At 39.4% G+C, this 13502-nt stretch overlaps 1 protein-coding gene across 1 annotated transcript; it reads left to right on the top strand.

Moving 5' to 3' along the window:
- Window positions 1–359: 359 nt before the first annotated feature.
- LOC128620529 (5-hydroxytryptamine receptor 1B-like) lies at window positions 360–1521 on the top strand. Its single transcript, XM_053645611.1, has one exon. It carries the CDS (start codon window positions 360–362, stop codon window positions 1518–1520), a length of 1161 nt encoding a protein of 386 aa, XP_053501586.1. The 3' UTR covers window position 1521.
- Window positions 1522–13502: the final 11981 nt, after the last annotated feature.

Here is a 13502-nt window from a genome sequence, read left to right as displayed (position 1 = left end):
AAGGTGTGCTTTGCAGGGCGGTCGACACGCACAAGGCGACTCTTTTACGCATGGAACATAAACAACTTGAGAAGGCCGGGATGCATGAAAAAATGCATTTTCTAATGTGTCATTTTGTCTTTGCCAGTGGAACGGAATACCATATCATATAGCAGCACAGCACAGAAAGTGAAGGAAATCCTTGAAGTTACTTTTTTATTATTATTATTATTATTATTATTATTATTATTATTATTATTATTTTATTTATATGCGTGTGCCATGCAATGAGAGCGAGGATAACTCTTTTCAAGATGACACGCAAGAAACGCAGAGGATGAGCGCACGCACGTTTTGAAAAACTGCTCCACCGGCACACGATGGAGCGCTCTGATGCCTTCAAGGCGACCCCCGTGGCGTATGGAGAGCTACTGAACCTTTCGTCCAACTCCACGGACTCGAATTACACGGGTGAGACGGCGGAAAAGAGCGCGAGCGTGTTTGCGCAGACGAGCGCGGCTGTGATTCTGTCTCTTCTGACGTGCGCTACTGCGCTGTCCAATGCATTCGTCATTGCCACCATATATCAATCCCAGAAGCTGCACACACCTGCCAACCTTTTGATCGGCTCGCTGGCTGTCACTGACCTGCTCGTGTCTGTGTTGGTGATGCCTGTGAGTGCTGCGTACACGATAAGCCAAACGTGGACGCTGGGTCAGGTGGCATGTGACCTGTGGTTGTCATCAGACATCACGTGCTGCACAGCATCAATTCTTCACTTATGCGTGATTGCACTTGACCGCTACTGGGCCATCACGGACGCCGTGGGGTACTCTGCAAGGCGCACGCGTGGCCGTGCAGCCGGCATGATTGCCGGTGCCTGGGTCATCGCCATATCCATCTCGGTGCCACCCTTCTTCTGGCGCCAGGTCAAGGCGGACGAAGAGGTCACCAGCTGCCACGTCAACCAAGACCACGTCTTCTACACCATCTACTCCACTTTCGGCGCCTTCTACATCCCCACGCTGCTGCTAGTGGTGCTCTACGGTAGGATTTACGTAGAGGCCCGGAAACGGATCTTGAAACAGTCGCCCCAAAAGCCTGGCAAACGTCTCACATCCGCCCATTTGATCACACACTCGCCTGGCTCGGTGGCATCCACTACGTCGCTCACGTATGGCACAACTGAGTTGACGTCATACGATGGTACAGCCTCTGTCCCAGCAAACAGTCAGGTGAAAGTCACCATGTCAGATGCGCTTCTGGAGAAGAAGCGCATCTCTGCGGCTCGGGAAAGGAAGGCAACAAAAACTTTAGGGATTATACTTGGGGCTTACATTGTGTGCTGGCTGCCTTTCTTCATTTATGCGTTACTCGTGCCTATCTGCCCCTCGTGCACATTTTACCCCGAGCTTTTTGACTTGTTCACGTGGCTCGGCTACCTGAACTCGCTCATCAACCCTATTATTTACACCATGTCCAATGAGGATTTCAAACAGGCTTTCCATAAACTTATGCGCTTTAACTGCTGCCGATCTTGAGGACTTTGGAACAAGAAAGCATGTGAAGTGGCCAGTCTGAATTTCAAAGGCCCAATCAATGTGGAAAACGATGAGAATATAACATTAGACTATGACTATAATCACAACGCTGGTGTCCCTCTCCATAGCATATATATATATATATATATATATATATATATATATATATATATATATATTTCAACAAAGAGTGCAAAATCAATAAGCATTTATCTTAAATGTAGCCATCAGATAGGTACACTTAAATGCTATGGATTTTAAAGTGTCTCTGTGGCTTTGTTCATGTTCACACCAGTGTTCTAGCTTTTAGTGTAAAACACACCACCTGGAGTTTCTGTCTGCATCAAGCCTTATACAGTGGTGTGAAAAATATTAGAATCAAAGATCGAACACTGTGCTTTTTGATGGCGCTCTTTGGGTTAAAGTTTCCATCTGAAGAAACATTTTAACCCCCTTTAAAGTCTCAACTTATTATTCGGCTGTTATTCAACTACGATAATTTATTGAGTAATTATACCGGGTGTCCCAAAAGTCTCCATACACAGGGGACTACTCATGCCAGCACCACGTCGGTTGTTCCTTCGTCATTGGATGTTCGTGGACGTCCACTTCTCGGTCAGTCCGCAACACTTCCAATCTTTTTGAACTTGTTAATAAGTTTGGTAACATTGTCTTGTGTGATGTGCTCGCCATGTTTCCTGTTAAAGTCCATCGCAACCAGTATTGACTTCAATACTGTAGGTTCTTCTTTTGTCAAAAATTATTATAAGTATATAATATAAACCAAATATGGAAAATTTTGGAAGACATTTGGCTAAAAAGTGTTAATGAAAGGCTTTTGGGACACCCTGTACTACAGCGCTGTTGAATTCTCAATTCTGATTGGTCAGAAGGTGTTGATCGTTTTTCTGTAACAGCACCTGGACAGTAGTTCTGGTTGTATATCTAATACGTTATCATTCTTATAGTATATGGCTCCACTTAAACCACATATCAGATTTCACAGAGTTTCTTTGTGATTGTTGGAGCTAAAAATGCTTGATTTTGCTGTGGCTTTTTTTTCCTCCAAAATTTGCGATGCAGTTTGCAGAGTTTTTGTGTGTGTGTGTGCGTGTGTGTGTGTTTTTTTTTGGTTTTTTTTGCGGAAATCTATTCGAATTGGCGAAATGGCAATTGCACAAAATTGTTCTTTCACAGAGATGTTTGTTGGTAAATGAGACGTTTTAGCTCTATTCATGTTTGATGCATGTGAATCAAAGAGGGCTTTGACTGAATGCTCGTTGTGATGACATCACGACACGTTTTGGCCCAAATCTGTGAAAATCTGGCGTAATTTTGAAAAATTACAAGCTCCTCGGAATATTGCGTAGTTTGCTTAATTTTGCATAAATTTCCACGATTGCAAAAAAAAAAACAAAAAAAAGGAGGGACTGAAGTATTTTTTATCAAAATAATGTGATTAGAAATGTATTTAGCAAAGAAAGATGTATAATCATTGACAGGGTGAAGGCATCATTGACAGGGATTATGGAAGGAGTCGTCATTGTGTGAGAGCTTCGTGACAGGACAAAAAATGTTTCAAATATCGTTTGCAGATTTGCTATGGTATAAGAGGAAGTGCTGTGAAGTTTAAAAAAAAAAAAAAAAAACTTAAGATTGAATCATCTTTGGGGTGTAACTCTTTCGGGCCCCATCACATGAACTCCATTGTTGCTTATCCGGTTACACTAGGATGACTTTAGCTTGCAGAATGTTTGTCCTTGATATTTTTAAAAGGTCACTCGAACGATTCGCTCTGCCATGCAAAAAAAGTGTAGGGAAAAACGGTAGTCTATGTTAAGAAAATATTAAGTGTGTGATATTTAGTGCTTGATTTAGGATTTGTACTCTGTAATTTGGTCCTATGTTTTATCACTCAGCATTTCTATGCATGAATACTGCAAAAGCGGTTGTTTATCGTAAAGAAATGAAGATATTAACTAAGATCTTCATTTGGTCCTGCTGCAATGTAATTCCCAGTTGAGGAAAAAGAATTCGAGTATTTCTCACGCCACTGTAAAGTAATCAAACATGAATATGGCTTTGACAGAATGGATACGGTTTTTGTCAGTAGATCCAATAAGTAGAAGTCTGGAATGTGCTGGATAGAATATAAATGCACAGAAAGTAAGGCACGCTTCAATTCAAATGGTTGTAATAAGAAAAGCCATCATGCTATAAATGTATGAGAAAGGTGTGTTGGTGGGTATTTTTAATTTCCTTGTATTATGATGATTATTAGGATTATTATTATTATTATTATTATTTTTCGCAAATACTCTTCTGATATCTGTGGATCGTTTTGCATTCTTGTTTTCTGCTCTCGCATTTTCATCGCACTGTGGGTAGTTATTCCTGAGCGCTCCGATTTTGACAGCTGGTCTGACGTATCCGAACGCCTATTGCTGAAAATGGAAACATCAGCTCCCTGCCACGGCTGTATTGTTATTTATAAAACAATTATTATTCTCCAAATGAGGTCTGCAGTTGTGAAGCTGCGTGTGGCACGTTATCATATACCAAATGCAAATGAACCTCGCCATGGAACGCAAATCAATTGGAGGGCATTACTACAAAATCGACACATTTCCGGCACAATAAGGCCGCAGTGTTGATGTAACGAGCCTCCATCAACAAAGCTACTGCTGTAATATAAGCTTCTGCACAAACAGTATAGGCGATATGTTCTGTGACTATATTTTTTGCAAATGTTGCCGATTTGTCGGCCAATGGAGTTTAAGAACTGCTGCTATTATGAAAAAAAATAAATAAAAAATTAAATAATCATTATGATTAAAGGTCATACTAATTATTTTTTTTTTATCGAAATATGGATCTTTCCAAAAGTTCCAGCACACTAAAGATGAAGTAAATAATCATTTCTGACAGCGTTCCTACAACACAGAGAGCCGTTCTCCTACCTCATCTTCATCTTCAGTTTACATCAGGAGCATTTGCATAAGCTGTGGAAATAAAGGAAATCCCAATTAACACACCATCTCGAGTTTATTCCGTGTTTATTCTGTTTGGATGAATAATGCACTTTTAAACTGAGTGTGGAAAAGCATGCAAAACTGGATATATGCCTTTGGAGGAGACACTAAACGTAGACTAAGCGTATATGCAGTGGTGTCCGAAGGCCTGAGACCACTCTTGAAAATGCTTCTGTTTTGCATTCTTTTCTAATTGAACGGAACAATTTTCATTACAAATGATATTATTGACAACAACTCGAGTGAAAAGTAGAATCTTTGAAATATTGACATGAATTTCAGATATACTTATTATTTGCTCTGACTCCACACATTTGCGCAAAACCTTATGATCCTTTTTAGATCAAATCCACCGGAGTGTCATCTGAACACGTGCTTCAATAGAAGAGATTAGACATGAGGAAAATCTGACCTTGTGAACAAAGCAGTTAAAATGGCCAGTATCATAGATTTGCTTACATTTAAACAGAGACCTAGAAATAGTGCAGAATATTAAATATTACGGATAATGGACATTTCCTTTCTTTGTTGTGATTTTTTCAAAATTCTAAAGTCTTCTGTTTATTTCCTATTATAAATGAAATGAATATGACAGAACTGTAGGTTTAATTTAAGTCTATCCTTCTACCTGTCTAAGTTTACAGTTCGTATACCGTGTATATGCATTCACCGTCCACTTTTTAGGAACACCTGTACACCTCCACATTCATGCAATTATGCTCATGTCGCATCAGCGCAATGCAAAATAATAATAATAATAATAATAATAATAATAATAATCATGCAAATACATGTCAAGAGGTCCAGTTAATATTCACATCAAATATTAGAATAGGGAAAAAGTGTGATCTTTGTGACTATAATGGTTGCATGGTTGTTGGTACCAGATGGGCTGGATTGAGTATTTCAGAAACTACTGATCTCCCAATAGTCTCTGGAGTTTAGACAGAATGGTGCGAAAAACGAAATAGTATCCTGTGAGGAGAGGGCATGCAGGCTGAAACATCTGGTTGATGAGGGAGATCAGAGAAGAATGACCAGACTGGTCTGAGCTGATAGGGAGACTATAGTGACTGTTGTATCCCATCCACCTCAAGATTTGATGTGCTGTGCATGATGAGATGCTTTTCTGCTCACCACAGTTGTAAAGAGTGATTATTTGAGCCACTATATCCTTCCTGGCAGCTCGAACCAATCTGGCCATTTTCCTCTGACCTCTCTTATCAACAAGGCGTTTCCACCCACAGAACTGTCGCTCACTCAATGTTTTTTTTGTTTTTTTCCCCTGCCCAATTCAACTCAAACTGGCCCTTTTGGAACCAACAACCATGCCACGATCAGAGTCACAGAGATCACATTTGTTCCTCATTCTGATGTTTGAAGTGAACACTAACTGAAGCTCTTTACTTGTATCTACATGATTTCTGCATTGCGCTGCTGCTACAGGATTGACTGATTAGATAACTGCAGGAATGTGCAGGTGTTCCTACTAAAGTGGATGGTGTGTGTATATAACACATTCCTAATAGTTTCATTGTTGAGCTGTTTCTAGATCCCGTCTCATATCACAACCAATTGTTACTGACGTGCACTGAATTAATTAGCGCTTGGGAATTAACCTTCACACCTTTTTTTTTATACACAAAAATGGATGTTTAATCAAAAGGGGTGGGGATGGAGTTCTCTGAGGAGTCCCATCTATTTCCAGATGTAAGAGATGCCATGTGTTATAAGTGTGTATATGGTCAAACAGACACACCTCACTCAGAATTCGCTCATTAGAGAGCAGTGATGAGGTGCATGAGGGATGAACAGGAGTGATTTAGACAGGGGAAGAGTAAACAATCAGATTTGTCCTTGACAGCCACTAACATCAAGTTAAACACCTGGGGGAAAGTAGATAATCATGTTGAACAGAGCAAGGTCATGTAGGTGTGCTCAGAATCCTGGATTTTGGGATTGTTTGAGACATATTCATTTTGGTGCACACAAAGTAAATGTTAAATGCAGACCAAACACCATTTCTCCGCTCACTCACGTAGATGTAGATTGACCACATGCAAATGTTCACATGCAACGTATTTGCAGTCACATTCTGCACCAAGACAACTGAACCACACCCACTTCTACGGCTACGCTATTTGAACAAGATTAATACGTAATAAATAATTACGTTGGTGAAGAATGTGGCATTGGAGTGTGAGTTACACACCGTATGCTTGTGAAAGAACATACAAACTCGTCACATACAGTAATAAGGTGCCGCAAATAAGTTTTTAATCCTGTGTCATAGCTAATTTGCATAGAATTGCGAAAGACTCAATCCAAATTGCTCTTACATAACTGTCGCTTTGTTGCTTGCTAGTATAAACACAGGTCCCCGGTTTGACTCTGAGTTCGAGTTACTGTCTGTGCGGCGTGTCTGTGCATGTTCTCCCAATGCTTTAATGGGTTTCTCCAGTTTCCTCCTACCTCCCATGTATAGGCCAGTAGGTGGATTGGCTACACTAAATTCACCTAATGCAATAAACCTTACGAAAAAACCCAAATAGAATGGATTTTTTCCTACCCCAAGATGTTTGGGTCAACTTCCTGTCTGACACTGACCACACCCTCGTGATGTCCCATGAATCAAATCATGTCATTTCTATCAAGCAGTTTCACATTTCCTTATCAGGCTGGAAAATACTTACTGCTTTACTACTTTAGAAGTGTAGAAAATGTTTTTCACAGTTTGAGCTGATCTGAAAGCAGATCTACATAAATCTCTTTGGCACTGGGCTTTAATTCTCCTGTCATATGTAGTGAGGTTTTAATAAGTAAACATGGCAGAGATGATGTATTGCAAAGAAAGTACAATTTTGGCTTATTAAACATGTAACATGATCAAATATTATCAGTGTAATGACCCATGAGTGTTCAGTTTCTCTGATCAAAAAGAGAATTGGAGAATGTACCATGTTTTGGAAATAAAACTATATTAAATATAGCTCAGGGGCGCACGGTGGCTTAGTGGTTAGCACGTTCGCCTCACACCTCCAGGGGCGGGGGTTTGATTCCCACCGTGGCCCTGTGTGTGCAGAGTTTACATGTTCTCCCTGTGCTTCGGGGGTTTCCTCCGGGAACTCCGGTTTCCTCCCCCAGTCCAAAGACATGCATGGTAGGCTGATTGGCATGTCTAAAGTGTTCGTATTGTATGAATGGGTGTGTGAATTTGTATGTGATTGTGCCCTGCAATGGATTGGCACCCTCTCCAGGGTGTACCCCACCTTGTGCCTGATGCTCCCTGGGATAGGCTCCAGGTTTCCCCGTGACCCTGAAGAAGGATAAGCGGTATAGAAGATGGATGGATGGAAATATTGTTCATTTACTATTTTCATTGCAAGCACACACTTGATCAGTATGCATTTTTATCGTGTTTATAGTGTTAAAGCAGGTTAAGGGGATACAAATGTGCTCCCTGTGCGCATGGACGTAGCTAAGTGGTAGCCAATGGCACCCTAGCTAATGATATTAAATTCAGAACTCTAACATATTTTGTAAGATGAAGCCTAATGTTATGTTAGCTATGGCATTTTTGTAGCTTACTAAATGACCAACGAAGTTGCTTAGGTGTGTGTGTTTTTTTTATGGGTGATGCGGATCCTATTCAAGCCAAACACAGATAGGCGTAGCTACATTTTCTATTCAATATAACCGGTAAAAGGTCTAGCTACGCCCCTGTCTGCCCTGGCCACAGCACAGCACGTGAACGCTGTCATTCTGCCTATATTCATTATGTCTTAATGAAAATGGCACTGTGCTGCATTGTACACACAGGAAATGAGAGGAGCTGATTGGATTTGGTACCACAGGAGCACACCTCTTGAAAATATATCAATTCAAAATGAAGAACTTTTGCACCATCCTATCACCTGCACCAACTGAATGAAAATATATAGTGTGTATGCACCATGACATGATCAAGAAAATTGAACTAAAATTAGTGGAAAGTGGATCCTATTAGCCTACCTTTGTGACTTAAATCTGAATTTTCATCCCTTGTACTTGAACTTGGTTATTTATGACTTGACCTGACTCATATTTAGAGTTTATGAGACTGAGACTTTGAATTCCATCTAAAGCCCGAAAAGGAGTCTTGTTACTTGAGAATCCCTTTGAGAATTTGATGTATTTACCTAATAACTGGTTTTCCTATTAAGTTTGGATAAATCTTTTAGAATTTAAAGAACCTTTAAGTTTTCACAAAACCCATAAGGGATGACAACATCCCTATCCCTATGAGCTCCCTTCCACCCGCTACCCAATCCAGAACCTGTGTTAAACTTTGAGTAGAAGCTTGACTTGGACATGAAGGTGAATTGACTCGACCTTGACTTGAAAACTGCTGACTTGAGACTCGACTTGTACTTGAAGGTACGTTACCTGATTGAAACATTGTTAAATCTTAGCCTAACGTAGATTAAGTCACAATCACCGTGTTGCAAAGATTTGATAGAACAAATACACGATATGGCCAAAAGTTTGTGGACACCTGACCATCATACCCATATTGAAAATCCCATTCCAGATTTATTCCCACTTTGCTGTTATAATAAACTCAACTCTTCTAGGAAGGCTTTCCACTAGATTTTGGAGTGTGGCTGTAGGGATTTGTGTTCATTCAGCCACAAGAGTGTTAATGGGGTCAGGCAAGGAGGCCTGGGGTGCAGTCAGCGTTCCAGTTCATCCCGAAAGTGTTGGTGAGATGTTGGTGATTGGATTTATGGGGCAGCACATCACTATCTCTTAGAAAAAAAGGATTCCTCAAGGGTTCTTTGGAAGGTTAATGGTTCTAACTTTTTTTAATGGAAACTTTTTTAACACAAACTTTAACAACTTCCTGCCAAGGAAGAACCCAAAGAACCCTTTAGTCTGGTCGACTGAATCTTTTTTGTAAAGTTTTTAAAAATATATATTTTTTGCACCTGAAATCACTGAATAATGTCCCAAATAGCGAACTAAATATATTACCTAGATCAGTGTGCTTATTTATAGTGAGTTATAATTCGTAGTGAGTACGGGGGCCATTTCCACCACAGCGTAAGATGTAAACTGAGATGTAGACACACTTTGTCACAACAGCCTAAAAATAAACACATAGTCATAAGAGTTCACACGAAGTAATACAGTCATTTCAGTCCAAATTCATAAACCACTGGAAGAAGCCTCCTAGGCGCAAAGAGAAATTAATATCCTGCCTCTATGATGCAGATATGCCTCAGATATGTGCGAGAAATTTCCACACTCCCACATGATGCGACAGTTACCATGGTTGCGACCATCGAAAAATAAATAAATAAAAATTAAGAGCCAGCTTGATGGCTGACACTCCTTTCCATTTGAGTCAGTGAGAAACCTCTAACAGTCCATCTCACAACAAGTGACCTGATAATTAAGTGATTTTTTTTCACATTCACCTTTAAGTATTGGACCACACGGCCTTGAAGCTCTAGTAACAGCTCTTTGCCTGATTCCTCATTCAAAACAAACAACAACAAATAAAGAGACAGGTTCTTCTCAGATTCAATAAATTCTGCCTCTGCTGTTTATATTTTATGCTGTTTTTGATAATTATTTGAAGTGCTGGTACCCAGGTATTACATACACAAGTGCTGGTATTAAGCTAAAAAAAATGTCATTTTGTAAGTAGGAGTGGAAAGATATGGAAAGTTCATATTGCAGTTTGCTTCCAATGCAAATGTATGGCATATTATTGCATCTGGTTACAAAATTTACTGTATATTGTTAAAAACAACAACTTTAACTGACATGATATTATAGCGAAGACAGCTTAAAGGTGCAATAGCTGATTTTGTTTTCTTACTAATAACATGAATAAGCTGAAAAAATATGTAGAACGTGATGGAAAAAAATGGTTTAAGCCATGACCTCTGAAGAAAAGTATCACACGGCTGAGAAAAACAATTTGGAAAACTGTGTTACGGTCCTGAATGCATGTTTGTGTTTACTTAGCTATCGTGTCAGACATTTTATAAACACTCCCTCACACTCCTTCACTTCCCACACTGCTAACATGCTAATACCCCTTATTACGAAGAAAAAAAGAACAATGTCTGCACTTGTGACCGTTCTCATGAATTATTATGAGGCTGATTTTTTGTGTTTATACTGTTATAGTATATTGTGCTGGACAGTGATGTCATGATAATCATTGCTAATGCTAGCTCTAGTTGAGCCACCGCTTTGTGTTCATGTGTTCATGTGGCCAGGCCCAAAGAGTATAAAAAATATAATTAAAATTTTATTTAGCTCAACCTACTTAACCCAATAGAGATCTAATCTCGACTGATTTTGAGAAATCTTACCTAATGCACCTTTAAGACTGCTTAGTAAGAAATGAAATACTCCAGGGTGTGCTCTTATAGGAAAATCATCAACAAATGATGTGACCATGTCACCAACCAAACATTTAATTCCCTTTCCACCAGCGCAATTATTTTTTAAAAAAAAACATTTATTCCCAACACTGGTACTGAAATATCCCCTGTTTGTAAAAAAAAAAAAAAAAAAAAAAAAAAAAAAAAAAAAAGAAGAAAGTTTTTGTTCTTTTCTGGGTACCAGTGAATTGAGAAAATAACACTTGTTTTCCATTTATATTCATGTATATTGTTATGGAACGTCCACTAAACATGTTAGTTCATGTTATCACTTATGTTATAGCAGCTATAAACAGTTCTGTTTTTTTTTCTTAATCTTGAAGTTAGCTGTTAAAGAAACTCAATCACTGTGACCTTCAACATGACTGTGGATTCAAATATAAGAAACTCAGCTCTCAAAAAGATGGGGACCCTTTTGAGCTTGTCGAATTTTTTGGACAAACCAGTCTTAGAATATCAAATCATTTCAAGTTTGAGGGAGGCAACCATCTCGGCCAACCATTTTTGAAAGCTAGGTGGTGAAGCAGACTCTTAGCCACCATTATACCAAACATTAGAGACAACTGTTGTCAATGCAGAAGAACTAATGTAGGGTCGAAGCATCCAAACAGAGCTAATTCAACATCCATCCATCCATCCATCCATCTTCAACCGCTTACTCCTTTTCAGGGTCGCGGGGGAACCTGGAGCCTATCCCAGGGAGCATCGGGCACAAGGCGGGGTACACCCTGGACAGGGTGCCAGTCTAATTCAACATCCTCTTCGGAAAAAAAAAAAAAAGGAATATGTTCTTGCAAAACCCTGATACCTCAGAGCAGGACCAAAAAGTGTGTCCCTTTTGAGCTCTTACATCGACTGAACATTTCTTACTGCAAGGTTTAAATTAATGCTGCTATTATGATGTGCTATCGTTTCTGTACTAACAGCTAATTCACTGGGATTTGCATGGTGGACGTCCAACATAATCTAAGCCTTTGTATCAGTCAGAGGTGAAGTTTGTCCTCCATAAGAAAGTCTTCAGGACAGAGGACTCTTGGAAACATGAAAAGCTGTGTTTTTTTTTCTTTAACTTTCTTTAAGTAAAAGTGAGGCAACATCTATTTACTGCTGCTAAAATGTAAGCAACTAACTATTTTTTCTAGATTAAACATAATTATAACTGGATAAAAAAAAGTAGAGCATGTTGTGTGTAATTAATATTTCATTGTAATTGTTGGCAAATTGCTGTTGTATGAGAGGAACAAAACTTTGGGACATGTTGTTTTTGGAAAATATTCAACGTTAGTAACAATAACAGTGACTGCATCAGAGCACGTTGATTATTTTGCTATTTTGTTTTATTCTTTACATAGCACATGACACTATCGAAAGTGTTCCAGACTTCCACATCGTGGAATACATTTGGGCTGACAACCTGATAAATTCATCTGTACTCATCTAACTGGCTAGTAGATTAATTCTTCTCTGTTAGAAAAATGAAAAAGAAAGAAAGAGAGAGAGCTAAAATTTCAATAATTAATGAGACATCCACTCAAACATTTCAGGATTTCAAATCCAGTAGGCAAGGCTGTCTTTTTGAGAACTTGTGGTGTTAATTCAAAGTGCAGAGCAACCTTTGGGGCGAGATTATGATGCGTGTCATGACCAGGTTTTATGCACATCGTTCAGACGCCTGGCATTTTGACTGAGCTGTTACTCAGCAGAGAGCTGCAGGTTGTGGAACGGGGTGGATCAATGAGCTTCTAAATCATTTCTCAGTGCCATGAACAGCTCTCTGGCTCGCTGGCTCACTGATAAAGCTCCAGGGTCTTCTATTCCATTTTACTCTTGGACAAGCTGTGAGTTTCTGTCAGCATCAATAGTAACATCCTTTTGCCTACTTATGACGGCAAAGAAATCACCTAATTTGTATCCTTAATGAGGTTTTTATGCATGTGAATGGGGCCAATGTGAGTTCATGACATTGTCTCATGAAAACACTCTGTTTTCACTTCTTCCTCAGCTTTGGACCATCAGATAAAGGCCATGTTTTCCCTTTGCATGGTTTAAATGGTCAGAACCACAGTTCTGGTGTGAAGTAATGTGTGTGTACCTGGAATACCATTTTCATTTAACCAGTGTGAGCTACCGACAAGTAAGAAAATATGTACCGTGCAACCTGATTGCTCAGAAGTTACTGATGAACTTTCTTTAACAGCAGCTCTGACAATAGTTATGTTAATGTGCTTGTTGTGATACTGTGTTACAGTGCCTATTCACACACACACACACACACACACACACACACACACACACCTTGGTGTTTTTCCTGTTTTATTGCATTACTACCTGGATTACAGCTGTTGAAGTAGAATGAGAAAAATGGAATGAGTGCATATGTATTCACACCCTTTGCTATGAAACCCCTAAATAAGCTCTGGTCCAACCAATTAACTTCAAAGGTCACATAATTAGTTGATTAAAGTCCATCAAACCCAACACTTCCCATCACCGTGAAAACACCATTCCAA

The sequence above is a fragment of the Ictalurus furcatus genome, chromosome 2 (genome assembly GCF_023375685.1).
Source record: "Ictalurus furcatus strain D&B chromosome 2, Billie_1.0, whole genome shotgun sequence".
Classification (NCBI taxonomy): domain Eukaryota; kingdom Metazoa; phylum Chordata; class Actinopteri; order Siluriformes; family Ictaluridae; genus Ictalurus; species Ictalurus furcatus.
The sequence above is the reverse complement of the archived record's forward strand: the minus strand, read 5'-3'. Positions and strand labels throughout refer to the sequence as shown.

What these genes read in the sequence shown, in the direction of transcription:
- LOC128620529 (XM_053645611.1), top strand. Translation starts at nt 360, where the DNA reads ATGGAGCGCTCTGATGCCTTCAAGGCGACCCCCGTGGCGTATGGAGAG.